At 35.5% G+C, this 13,992-nt stretch overlaps 1 protein-coding gene across 4 annotated transcripts in view; it reads left to right on the top strand.

Moving 5' to 3' along the window:
• SDK1 (sidekick cell adhesion molecule 1) overlaps positions 1 to 13,992 on the top strand; it is a gene marked incomplete at its 3' end in the record, with an annotated part of 406,390 nt that overhangs the window by 109,731 nt on the left and 282,667 nt on the right. For all 4 annotated transcript variants that reach the window (XM_080382366.1, XM_080382367.1, XM_080382368.1 and 1 more), the window contains 2 exons: positions 6,362 to 6,521; positions 12,194 to 12,300. In XM_080382366.1, coding sequence (XP_080238492.1) covers positions 6,362 to 6,521; positions 12,194 to 12,300 — 267 coding nt within the window. The remainder of the gene's footprint in view (positions 1 to 6,361; positions 6,522 to 12,193; positions 12,301 to 13,992) is intronic.

Here is a 13,992-nt window from a genome sequence, read left to right as displayed (position 1 = left end):
AAAGCAGATATCGTCTCTGATAAAATTTCGGGAAATGCACTTTAAGGGAATGCTTTATACCATTGTGTGAAAATTGTTAACTACGGCAGTATATTTGAAAAATAACCTGGTGTTTTAATGAAATATTCACTGTGATGCATCAGTCCTTTCAAATCTAGGCTTAGAATGAGGTAGTAAAATGCAATTTAAATTTAATTGTTGTACTTGATGATTTATGTCACACTTCTAACCAAGAAAATTTGAATCTCAAACATCCAATATTTCGGGTAGAATAGCCTTCCTGCAAATCAATACAGTTAAAGTGACTGAATGCTCTAATGTATGTTTGACATTGTTGACAGTTTATGAATAGATCATGCACTAACTTCCATAGCATCTCACCAATGCATTTTAGAAGGTTTGAGTTCAAAAGAAGATTGATTCAAATATATCTGAGTTCAATCTAACTTCCTGGTACATTTCACAAGATTTACTATGTAATAATTCCAAACTCTTGTGCCATATAAGCTGTTGAAGTTCATTTCCACAAGAGAATACAAGTTGCATCCAGAGCTAGCACGTGTATGCATGCGTATCAGGAACTAAGATAATAAGATTAAAAGGTCCTTTTGAAAAGGAAAAAGGCAAAAAATCTTCTCCATATCCAAGTTGGGAATAAGAAGAAAACAGTCCTGATTCCCCGGAAGGTTGCAGTTATCGGCTGTCAATCAGCACAGAGCAGCTCATACACAACTGTATGCGCTCTAAAGCATCAGTCTATGAATGACACGGCTGAATTTTAATCTGTTCTTGATGGGATTCTGCTGTCCATAGTTGTACCTACTTTCTCTAGGTTACTGAAAAGATTCTTCCTGTCTGGAGTTTGTGTTTCCTAATTTCCTTTTTAATTTAGCTATACTTTTGTATTATGCATTCAATCCCCTAGACAAATCTTTTAAATACTCTTTTTTTTTATGGCAGTTTTCATTAACCTACCTGAAGATGGCTCACATCCCTTTTCCCTACAAACAGTGAGAGCAAAAGAATTTATATATTGTCACTCGTCTGGGCTGATCATTCAGCCTCTCTATGTAATTCATGTGTCTACTCTCATTTTCCTGGAAAATTCCTCAGAGATACTCTGTTCTTTATTTTTCTGTGTCAGTTGATTGTCGCTTTAGACATGCATATGAAGAAAGGGTGATGTGCATCATGCTTTAACTAGGGACTAATAAGCTAGAATCAGTAAAGGTGTGGTTTTTTAATAAACTAACAGTATTTCTGTTTGGGTTCATTGAAAAAATGTATCTCAGTCAAATCTATTTTCATTATCATATCTTTTGGGTGAACTGAGTGATGGAAAGACAGCGGCTCAAGTGACATTTGTTAGTGATTCAGCTGTATTTGCTCTGACTTGCTGATTTATGAACAGGTTAATCTGCTTTTAATATTCAATATTGGCTCACCTAAAAATGACTTAAAAGTAGAGATACATAACAAAGACAAATAGCAATGGCAGTGGGTATCTCTTAACCTGTTCCTGGCACTCACTACATTATTCTTCCTCTGAGTGTGTTTAGGACTACAGTAACCCATTTTCTCAAGATGTGGGCATGTGATTTTACCTCTAGCTGTTGGTATCAAAAATTTCTGGAGAAAAAAATGCTGAGATTTTAACAGGGTAGTTGTGACATTTTTTACTGATGCAGGTGAATGGGTTATTTCACTGGAGTATGGTAACTTTCCTTTTCTCAGTAATATAGGGGTCTTTAAGATCAAATTGTATCTTTAATTAAAATATATGAATTCCTGAGTTATAGGCCTGCAAGACTACTTTCAATATTTTGTAGCACCCTGTAGTGACTGAAAGATCTATTTAATCTGATTTGCTTTATGTATTTTACACATAGAAGCTGTAAGAGGGCTAAGAATGATTAGCCAACTTTGTTAATGTGTTTATTAGAGGGTATGTTTGGGCTCCCTGAGATGGTACTCTCCTCAGTTTCTGAAGTCATGTTCACTTACACCATCCTTATGAGATTAGATACCTTGGTTAACTAATGAGTAGCATTTGGAATTTTTGTTTTCATTCCATTCAGTACAAATCTCTGCAGTCAGGCTGCCTTCTCCTCTTCCAGGCTGTATGTGTAAGTTTGTGCTGGAACATGATTTTCAGGGAGAATACAGTATGAGCAAGCTCTTAGCTTTTTGTGGTGGATCTCATCTGCTAGGGCTAGGGAGAAGCCCAGATTAGGCAACAATCGCATACAGCACCATTTTTGCATTTAAATGTCAGCATTAATCAAACAAAAGTGTACAGGCATTGTTGAATTAGGTCCTGAAACTATTATTTTGAGGAAAAAAAATCTATCTAAACTCTGCATGTGCCAAAGAAACAGAACAGACAGGCTAACCTGGCAGCATAATGGAACTGTTGCAATTCAATGATGCACAATAGCAAGGCAGACATGTTTTGGAGCAAATTTCCGGATAATTTTGGCATATTCAATCCTATTTTTTCTTGGGATTGACACAAAAATCTATCTGCACCATCCTTTTAAGGATATTGGTCAGGATGTTAGCAAATTTAGTAAGCAGACTTAATGAAAATTTGTAAAAGAGGTATATTTGTGCCAGCAGATTGACACCTTGTCCTTTCACTCCTCCCTGCAACTCAGATAATTTTATTATTATTACTATTTTTATTTTTAAATCAGCATAGCTGAAGAGCCAGAGAGGCTGGAAGTATTAACACATTTAGCATTTAGAAGAAAGCAACAGCCTATAGCATGAATGCTTGTTTTTGTTTTTGTTTTGGCTTTTGTAGGCAAAAAACTATTTTAGCTAAGAATATTAATTCCAGTATTTTATTATTCCTGTTTCTAGGACTCAGGCTTTTTATTAGCTTTTTGTTCCATCTCTCAAGACAATAAAAATGGAGATGCGGCCCTTCCTGTGTTTAATTAATGACGTGCAAGTATCTCATACCTATTAAATGATCCCCTTGTATCTTCCATCTCTTACCTAGTTATTCCTTTCCTACAATTTTCTTTCTGAGATGGCTTTCATTTTTCCTGCCAATTTTCCTGTTTCCCTGGGATGCTCTACAGCAACCAAACTTGTCCTTGTAGATCCAGTTTAAAATTCTGCTTTCCATTACAACTTGAAGATGCAAATATTTGGGTGCAGCACTCTTTCATTCATGCATCTGAGGTGTGAGCAGCACCGTGCAGCAGAAATGCCAAAGTCATCATAGCTTTACTGCTACCTCTCTTCATGGAATCTTTGCTCAGTATTTTATTTTCATTTCTGCTTTCAGTGAATATTTAGTGAGCTCTGATTACATAATTGAATTTGATAAACTGTTGGCATGTGATTGATGAGAAAGTCAGGAATAAACGATTAGAAGATAAAATTACTTCAAGGGTTTTAAGTAAATCTTCCAGAGAGCTAGGGTAATTTATAAAGCATGCTATATTCTTTATAAAAATATTCCTGTAGGTCTATTAAATTTTAGCTTCTACCAGAATTGGATTGAGTTTTGAGAATCATTTTCACATAATGCCAGCCTGATTGTGATACTTTAAATGGGAGATAGCTCTGAGTGGGTTGCAGCATCACTGGGTTTGGAATATTTGAGTAGGGAAACATAGGGCTGAATGACAGACTTGTGGGCAGCAGTCTTTGTCTTTCAAATAAATACTTTTTTTCTTGGAAAGATGTAAGTTAGAAGGAGTAAGTGGATAATTCAGAGTGAAATAATGGAGGAGTTATGCTGCATGTGTCTTTAAATCAGTAAAAAACAGGATCAGCCAATTACTTGGGTAGAGGTTTATAATGCAGGTACCAGCTTCACTGTAATCTCCCTGAATGGCTCAACTTTCTTCAGGAAGAAATAGTTTAACATGCTCATTTCATGAGCCTCTATATACTTGGCAGGTAAATGTCATTGTTTTCAGGGAACTTGTCCCTAATCATTTCAATTTACCAGTTGGACTCTGTTACAACCTTTTCCCCTAAATAGCAGCACAACTCCCCGCCACTGCCTTTTCATCTCCAGAGGAAGCCCAACACCGTTAATCTTGCAAGGGTGGAATGTCTGTCTCATAACTCCTTTGGGAGTCTCCCCAAAATGCATGTGAAGCCTCTGAAAGGATTTATCATTTCCTCACCTGCTTAGAAATATCTTTGCAAAAAATTGCTTTTTGCTCTGGGTAAAATAACTGTATTTCACACTAACATTGTCTAATTCTGACTTCAAATTTTCTGTATTAAAGTTTAAAATAACAGTGATTTTAGTGGTTAGGACAAAACGGGAACTGAGATAATACTTCTTCACAATGTTCGCAGTCATTAAAACCACAAAAGAAGCTTTGCAGAATATAATCTCGGTCATGTAATAAAGAAGTGCAAAAACCATCTTTAGTTTGCCTGGGACTATCTGCAAGTTTGGAACTGTTCCTATTTTCTCGCATGTTGAATTGTCATAGCTTCCTGTATATCCAATGTAAAGAAAATATTGCTGTTTTGCACTAGCCATTAATCAATTTGTTTCAAAAATAAAATCATTTAAAATGCTACAAATCAGAAAAAGGTATTATCTCAAAATACATTTTTTAACTTTGTTTGTTTAGATTTTGTCTAATAGTTTGTAGGTATTGCTTTAAGATGATGTGCTTTTTTCCCCCTGCAGAATTAACTACATGTTTCTGAAGTTAAATTCTAAAAACTAGGCAGACAATTTGTCAGTACAAATCATCAAATGGTCATGCAGCTGATGTTCAACGTTATAGCCAATTGTAGCAAATAATTTGGCAACAGTCAGCCTGTGACTCCTTGACCACACTCAGCTGGAGCACAGCTGCTACCCTGGGACTGTATGATTAGGCTGATAATGAGTCTGGGTTGCCACTGGCCTGCTAGGTAATAAAAATTCCCTGATAAGAGGCAAGCGAAAGATAAGGGCTTAGAGAGGTTGACGTTGCCATATACTCAATGCCATCCCATCAGTGGAACAGTAGGGCACCTTGATAGCCACTGCCACCCCTTGCCTTGAGCTCCTTCTTCCCTAACGTGTGTGGTTGGTGTCCGGTGACTATCAACTATAAAAGATTACCGTATGTGACCTGTGGATTTAAAAAATTCAGACAGCTTTGAATAGTACATGAGATCGCTTCCCCATAAACTGTAAAAGATAGCTTAAACACTTTAAACAGCAAGTATAAAAATACCTGAGCTTGATCTAAAATAAATTTTTTTAAGAAAAGAAATTTAAGTGAACAGTTAGTTGCACTGGACAACATTTGTGTATTTTTTTTCCTCATTTATTTTATATATAAAATACAGACAGACGCACACATTGCAGTCCTAAAAAGCAGAGTGTGGTAACATCTACCTATTATATATGATTTCATATTTTACATTAACTCTCTGCTTTTGAATGTAACTTGTGTATTTTACATATATATGTAAACATGTTAACTTTGATTATAGAAGGTATTTGTAAACATCTAAGATTAAGTCTGTAATTCCTGCATAGTTACAAGTAGAAATATGATGCCTGAAGTGTGAAAGCCTTCATCTCCTAGAGGTGACAAGGGGTGCATCTCCAGCAGGTGTAGACTTGTGTAAGTCTGTGTTTGCGTGAGGCTTTCGCAATTTACCAGTCGAGAATGTTGTTGCTTGGAGTATTTTGAGCATTTGTGATCCATGGGAGAACAAGAGTTTGAGACTACATGTGACCCTTGAACAATATTGAAGTACCCCAATTCAAAATCTGTTAGTTGTTTCAGGTAATATAATTTAACACATTTTGGTTGGCGATAATGTTGAAAACCACGTTCATCCTCTGGTTTTGTGAGGTGTTTTCTTCTAAACTCTTTTTTTCCTATCAAAATTCTTCATTTACCTTGAGATTTTTCCTGCTGTGATAATCATTTCTATCCAAGATTACTCTTCTGGTTTCTATTCAAGAAATAATAATAAAAAAAAGCTTTGAGTGGATTTAATCCTCACAGAGAAGAGGCAAAAAAAAAAGCAGTAGTGGTGTTCACTGCATGCTGCAGTAGGCAATGATGAAATTCTCGTATGTGTAAACAGTAAACGTGGAGAGAAGCTTGTCTGAGTGGGGCACTTTAATATAAGTAACAAGAACTAAGGTTATCAAAGTATTTTGAATTCTGCCTTTCAAGTTAAAGCTTAGTTATGAATATAACCGTGTAAGCTATAACTACCGAATCATGTTGTGTCGTGTTTTACGATGGCCATTTTGAGAAGAAATGAGCTAAATGGCCGTTTTGAGAAGGAAAAAGAGCTAAATATCAATGGCTTGCACTATACTCACTTAAATAGCTTACGAAACCACTTTCTCTTTGTATTTCAGATGATGTTGCACCATACTTCAAGACTGAACCAGGCTTGCCCCAGATACACTTGGAAGGAAATCGACTCGTACTTACATGCCTTGCTGAAGGCAGTTGGCCCTTGGAATTTAAGTGGTTACACAATGACAGTGAAATAACCGCCTACTCCAGCGAATACAAGTAAATAAAACCTATATAATAGCCTTCTCTAAGTGTAATTGTAAAAACCTGCCAAAACACCCTCCCCCCACCCCCAAATCTCCAATACCTCAAAACAGCTTTGCTGATGCTGATATACCGACAATGTATTTTTTCAACATGAAATAAGACTTTTTTTTTTCATAAAGTAAGATCTCTATGACAGAACCTCCTTTGCTAAAAATGATTCTCACATTTCAAAACAAGGGTCCTAATTTAGAATTTTTAAGTACTAAAGATGCTTTTTACTGGAGATGTAACCTTACATGTATTTGTAATAAGTGGCAGGCATATTCCTTAGCTAAATGTTACATATGATATGCTACACGTCCTTTAACAAAGCTAAGCTCAGTGGGACTGTTATTTTCAGTGAGATCTAGAAGAACGCAGTCTATCTTAACTGCATATGAAGCTTTTCGTTTCACTTCTGAGAATGCAAAAATTAATCTTACAGTTTAACAAACTGTTCTTCTATGATGATGCATTTTGCTCCCAGGATCTCACTGACTCCCTCCCCTTTCAGCAAGATATCCCGTCAAGCAAGAGAAAAACCAAACTGTGGATAATCAGCACTACATTTTTGCTGATGGCTGGCCAAATATCAAAGTGTAAACCAGCCAACTTTTATCTGCTTTTCTTTAATGGAAGCGTTAACTGGGTCTCCCCTATGCAATTGGCAATGTCTAGAACCTTACAGAAATTTAATATTTATGCAACTTACTTGTTGCTTTCAAACTTTGTTGAAATTACCCAGTGAATTCAGAAGTTATAAGGGGTGGGTATGTGAAGACAGAGCCTGTGTATAACACTTATGTCTTTAGCAAACCAAGCGAACTACAGCACTTTAGTAATTACATTGCTTAAGGCAAGGTAAAGCTGTGCTACATCACTATAGGCAGAAATTATATTATAGATTAGTATAAAAATGCAGATAATGATATAAAGTTTATATTGTTGCACAAGGTAGTCCATGATTACTTTTCTCAAAGATTTTCAAAATTATAACCTAACATTAGTTCTAATTTTTATATTATTTACTTTTAGAAAGCAGTAGGGAAAAAAGTCCATTAAATAACATTTAAAAATTTTTTTTGGTCATTTAGCACACACAGTATTTAGCAACTATGTTTCCAACCAAACATATAGTTCTGTGTGAGCTTTCTTAGAATTTAAAGATTTTTGATTTAGATGAGACCAATTAGCCATGAGTCATTGTATCTATTAATGGTTGCTGGTTTCAAGCCTTGAGATACACTAATCCTTCAAAATGAGACATACACACATATAGAAGAGATTTGTGAATACTTTCTAGAAAATAAAAAATCTCTAATAGCACAATTAATCACAGAAAGTTTGAGCGTCACTTTGTGTAAATGCCACTTGTTTTGATCAACAGCAGCAGAATCTGCTGTAGCTCCTTGGTAGAAGGAGCTGACAACAGCTCTTAACTGCGTAAGAAGCTGACAAAGAAATGGTGTGGGAGGACAAAACCCATGAACATGGAATCAACAAACAGCAGAGGTTAGCACCCAAGCTTTGTAGATGTGCTAGGCACAGGGAGACTTACATTTCATGATGCTAGGAGAAATCTGAATAAGATCCTGTGACATTTATGCTGTGGTATTTCTTAAATAAGTGCACATGCTAATACAAAATTACCGTTTTACTGTGTATTGCAGTGTAAGTTAGTATTGGTAAACCTTCCCCAAGCTGTGTGCGTACATATCTGTACACACTACCTTGTTTCTTGTCATTTGGCTTAATTTAGTCTAGCAAATGTCAGGTCATGATACAAGCTGTATTTCTTAATTTTGCATTTTTTATATTGTTCTTGTTTCTAATTGTAATTAAAACATCTGCTGCAGAGGTGATTCAGAAGACAGAAGAATACTGGTTTATAATAATAAAATAACATTGATAGAAAATATTAACTTAGAAATTGCAGCCCTACTACTACTACTACTATACCACAGTCAGAGATAAGCCAAACAGGATTTTGATTTTATAGAAATGCAAAGCTTTAAGCTTCCAAAAAGGATTATATAGCATAGGTGCATTAGGATGAATGAAAGCAAGGAAAAAGATATGCTTAGACATAAAAATTCCAGTTGCAAAATTTGAACTTTGACATTGTAATAATTTGCTCTGCAGTTCTCTTGGGTAAATACTGTGTTTAAATGCATGGATCTTCCCTAAGTGACTTCTGCTGCAGTTTGAATCATCAATCAAAGATTTTTGGTAACTGATATTACTTAGTGTGTCTCAGTTAAAGTAATGTCTATATTGTAACAGGCTGAAAATATTAAAAGCTTATTATAACACACCAAGTGAGTAAAGAACTAATTGGAGTCTTTGCATTTTGACATTGGTGACCCTGAATGAACAGCTTTTCTTTGTATAACGATGCTGATTATGTGCACAGCCTGGCTTTTATAGTGACTGTGCATACACTAGTTTGTATTAAGAATTTATAAAACAACCTTATAAATTCTTTGTGATCTGAGATACATGTAATGAAAACAAATCAGTATTGCAGAGTGCAGTAGCAATTTTGGTTATGTCTAAGTTAAGAGTCTAAAGTTCAGGCAGTGAAGTTTTTTCCTTTTTCTTTCTTTTTCTTTGTTTTCTTTTGAATGAAGTTCTGGACTAGGTGTGTCTTCCATATTCGCTTTTGTGGCCTGAAGATATTAATTTGTTTAAATTGAAGAGACTAAGGTTACATCTAAGTAGCAGTACACTTCCCTCCCAAACTACTTAAAATTATTTGATTATTTATTTGTGTTTTTAACATTGGACAAATTTTAATTTTGTTCTGTATAAAAAAAAGTTAAGTCAGTTGATGCATAAGTCGCTTGTTAAAAAGTTTGAATAGACAATAAGTTATATGACTACCTAATAAAATATGTTTGGTTTTAATTCTGTCTTCACAAGTATGGCTATTAAAAACCTGTAGCCTATAGGTTCACTTTTAACTCTTAGAGCATTTAAAATTAAAATGAATGTGTAAATTCGAAATCAGGAGTGAAATGTAAGTGCTAGCTAGCATTTCATCCTTAGATGTTTGATACTACTTCATCCTTTAAATTCTAACTCACTGCAATCCTGGTGGTAGAGCATCTTATGCTGTTGAAGACTTTCCTTTTCTTTTATGCTTGTCACTTTCCATCTTTCTGTGGAAACTTTCTAAATAGCCACTTTCTGGATGGCTGTACCATTCAAAACAGAGAAGCTGTTTGGTCTGACTTTCTCAAGTACTTACGCAGATCCCCAGGAACCGTAAGTAGCCTCCTGGCATCTATACAATGGGAAGAGCTATCTTGAAAGAGTGTAGACAAAATTAAAGCAAAATGATGTCTTCTCACTGTAAAAAAACCCTGTATTAAGCTTTGATATAAATTCATTCTGTGGAAGAAAGTCTTATTTTGAATTTAGAAAACACTATTTGTATCCCTTCTTGCATACCAGAAAATAAGTATGGTGAAAGCATAGCACAAAAAAGCCAGTATTTTGACTCTTAGTTCAATAGAAAAATGTATTTTCAAAAAATAATCAGACATATGAGGTGCATAAAGACTTTTGAAAATTGTAAACATGGAATTAGAAATTCCATGAATGTCTGTTGCCCAGATTTGTAATTTTCAGGTTAGTCTCAAATAATGTAAACATATGTTGTATCACTTTTTTTTTTTAAACTTTTTTTTTTAAACCTTTGTTAAGTTCTTGTCATTTTGCTTGCCTTACCTGCACATTGTTACCCAGTAGGTCCACTGAGAAGCCAACTGCTCAGTAAGTTTGGGCTGTTGGAATTTCCAAGGTAGATGGGATTTTCACTGCAGACTTTAAAAGATTTTCTTTTCCTCAGGCAACATATTAAGAATGTTTACTGCTGAAACATTAATAAGTCAGAAAGGGAAACCAAAGTAGGACACTTCTGATTTAATTGATTTGTTTTGTCCTAGCAGCAGAAAAACTAACTCTGAATTACTCTCTTAGTACAGATGAATACCAAAGAAAGAAGCATTTAATTTTGGCTCTATTTAATAGACAAGCAGAGGGATAAATGTTAGCCAAGTACGATACTAAATCTTTATGGGAGGAAGAAAGGCTTGTTAAGCTATAAACTGTTTATTAAAATACACTGTGAAAATGAATTGTCAATATTTATTTGTCAATCTTAATTATTTTTTTTTCTTCTTAAAAATGATGTTTTGTAACAGTCATCTACCTGGCAAAGAAGGAAATTATTCTGTAAGGAAGCAGGGAAGCCTTATGTCCTATTGATTTCTATCTTACACTCTTATGCTTTGTACTTTCACCTCTTTTCTCACTCAGTTTCCTATGGATGCTCATCAGGCAAGAGGCACTGGCTAATTCAGAGTTACGTACTCACTGGCCAGCAATATTTGTTTACTGATTGTCAGGTTTACTGTAACTCCTGAACAGAGCACTGTTTTGAGTCTTCCTTATTTTCCCAGTACAAATTGTCATAATCACTGGAGAAAATTTGCTGGTTGCTACAAATGAGGTCACCAGGAGTCAGCTTAGGCACAGAGGCAGACAGGCAGCATGATTGCCTACAACTCATATACTTAGGAAGCCAGGGTCTCCTAGGAATCACAATACATTGGTAAAATTTGTCCATAGTGTTGGGCTCTGGTTTAATTCCCTGTATTTTGTTGTCTGACCTAATTGCTATAATGTATTTGATTGTAATTATAATGCAGTGATTATAGTCTTATCACTTAAACTAGATTTCTTCTACCTCCTTTGTTTTTATGCTGTCTGATCCTGTTCAGATATTAAGCTCTGTATGTGGGTGTGTATAGTGTATGTGAGTATGAGAAGAGATGCTTTCTTTTGCTGGAATTAAATTCTGAAGATTAAAATTCAGCAGTTTTATTTTTCCTTATCTTTTCATAAAGACTTTCATTAATCCTACCATAATATCTCCAGAAGGTGACCGGGGGAATATGCGCTTTGATTAATGTTTGTTTAATGCAGGATTATCTATATTATTCATGTGTTTTATTCACATTAAAACTGAGCCCATCAGCTCATTTTCATGTTGAGTAATCAGATATAGTTGAATGAGGAGAGCGAGCATTCATGGACTAAGTGACTTTTTAAGCATAGTGAAGGGCAGAACAAATACAACCTACAGTGCACCATGTCTTCTCCATTATTCTTCTGAGTTACGCAGTAGTCACGCCATGTAGTAACCATCTTTTCTCATTGGTTGCTATTTCTTGCAAGTCTTCCTACTGCCTACGTTTAGATGGCAGTCTTCTTGGGCTACCTCTGAACAAACTACCAGGCATCTTTGCCTTACGCATGAGTGTAGATAAAACTAAGGAGAACATTTAAGTCTGTATTTTGAAAGAGAATTTGTGGAAAGCTTATTAGTGTTTATTGAATGTAGATCTTAAGACTGAATGATATTTTATGGATTAAAAGTATATTTTGTCTTCTATATAATACAGGTGATATTGTAGCCGAAGATGATATTATATGAGAATGCTGTTTGTAAGAAAAAATACAATAAGCATTTGAGACAATACGTGAAATATTAGAGGGGAAATAAGAAATTCTGTATAAAGTAGCATTGATTTGCCTTTAGAAGGAAGTGCACAATAATTCTGAATTTTGTCTTACAGGTACATCATCCCAGCTTTGCAGAGGTCTGATGCTGGCTTTTATCAGTGTGTCGTACGGAACAGGATGGGGGCATTGCTGCAAAGAAAATCGGAAGTTCAAGTGGCATGTATGTTTGAATGGAAACTATTCTGTGATTCGTTAGCTAACCACTTATTTTTGTGGCTAAAAAACCAACAAACCAATAACATTTGCTAGCCTGAAAAGTTACTAGATACCATATTTAATAAATTTTAAAATTATTGCATCACAAGAAGTTTCATACTTACTCTAGCTGTCTTCTGGGAAGCAGTTCAAAGTGGCGAAACATTAAATCTTCAGGGCAAGCTTTGAGCCGTTAAGAGCCATCAAGATGAGATAATTTGGAGATAGCTGTAGCATAAAAAACCCGTTATACCTTTCCCTGAGTATGCAGGGATTAAAAAAGACCATATAGCACAAAGCAAACAATCAATCAAAACTACAACAACAAAATAACAGACCGGAGGACAGGAGAGGATATCTGAAAGAAAACCGTACAGTGGAGAGAGCTCCATGAAGATTTCAGGTTGTAATCCTTGTGATATAAAACAAGCAGTTGTTGCACCATGAAAACCTTGCTAACAAAACTTTAAAAGTCTGTTCTTAACACCTTTTTGAACCAAACCCTCCAATATTTGTACCACTTCAGTACAGACTATGCAGAATTCTTGAGCTGACCTCTGATTTGATATCTAACTTACAATTGGATATGTTAAATTGATTTTCTCAGGAGTTAGTGCTAGTTAACATAACTTAAGAAATGAGTACATACTCTAATTTTCTTTTTCTTGCAGTTAACATATAGAAAATATAATCCAAATAAATTGTTTGGAAATAATGATGAAACTAGGTCTTGTTCTTTTTTCAAAGTAAAAACATATTTTTTTTTAAAAAAAAGACAGATTTGTATACTGCATATAAACAATATGATACATGGATCAAATTTCTCTTCCTCAGGGTCAGTAACTGGAAAGTCAGTAGTAGTAAGTGTCACTTAATAAGTGGAATTTAGATAAATTGAATTATTTATTAGAACTCAATTCCAAGGAACTGATCCAAGTCAATTGCTATGTCATAGGGAGATTACACGGAATTTCCTGTGTTTTAAAATAAAAACAGTTGCAAATGCTACTTTGTAAGTTCTGGTATCATATTCACCAGTTTACTGTATTAGAGTAAATTACGTTACTAGATCTGTAATATCTCTCAGTCATACTGTTTCAGAGCTGCTGGGATCTAAAGCAAAAATAAACTGCTGCTATAATGGGGTTTTCCTTCCCTGCCTTCTACCAACCCCTGTACCCCTGCTGTGTGCCCCTCCTAGTGACCTTGTGCTCCCGCTGATGTGTGTCAGACCCTTGCAATTGCATCTCTGAATATTTTTCTTCTGTTTTAGTGAATTCTGTCAGGTCACCGAGGATCTAGTGAAAGCTGATGCAAGTGAGCATAACTGGAGTGGGGTGGGGACCTCCAACAGGGGTAGCAGGGAAGAATGGAGCAGGGGAAGGTGAGGGTGAGATGCTTCTTGTTCTGCAGCAGTGAGCCATTGGATTAGCCTCTGTGCCTCTGCAGTTGCGTCTACAGGTGTGGTTTCAGGGGACAAAGATTTTTGTAGCAGTACCAGAGAAAAATGTGCTAATTTTCTCCTCCATCCACTAATCCTTCCCACTCTTGTATGGCGATGCAGTCCTTTAGGCTCAGCAGGAAAACTTGTTTGTGCAGCTGTGGACTGGGAAACTTCTCAAAAATTTAAAAAAACCCAGCAATTATTTTGTAGGTT

This window comes from Falco punctatus (assembly GCF_963210335.1).
Source record: "Falco punctatus genome assembly, chromosome: 4".
Classification (NCBI taxonomy): Eukaryota; Metazoa; Chordata; class Aves; order Falconiformes; family Falconidae; genus Falco; species Falco punctatus.
This window is presented reverse-complemented; position numbering and strand designations above follow the sequence as displayed.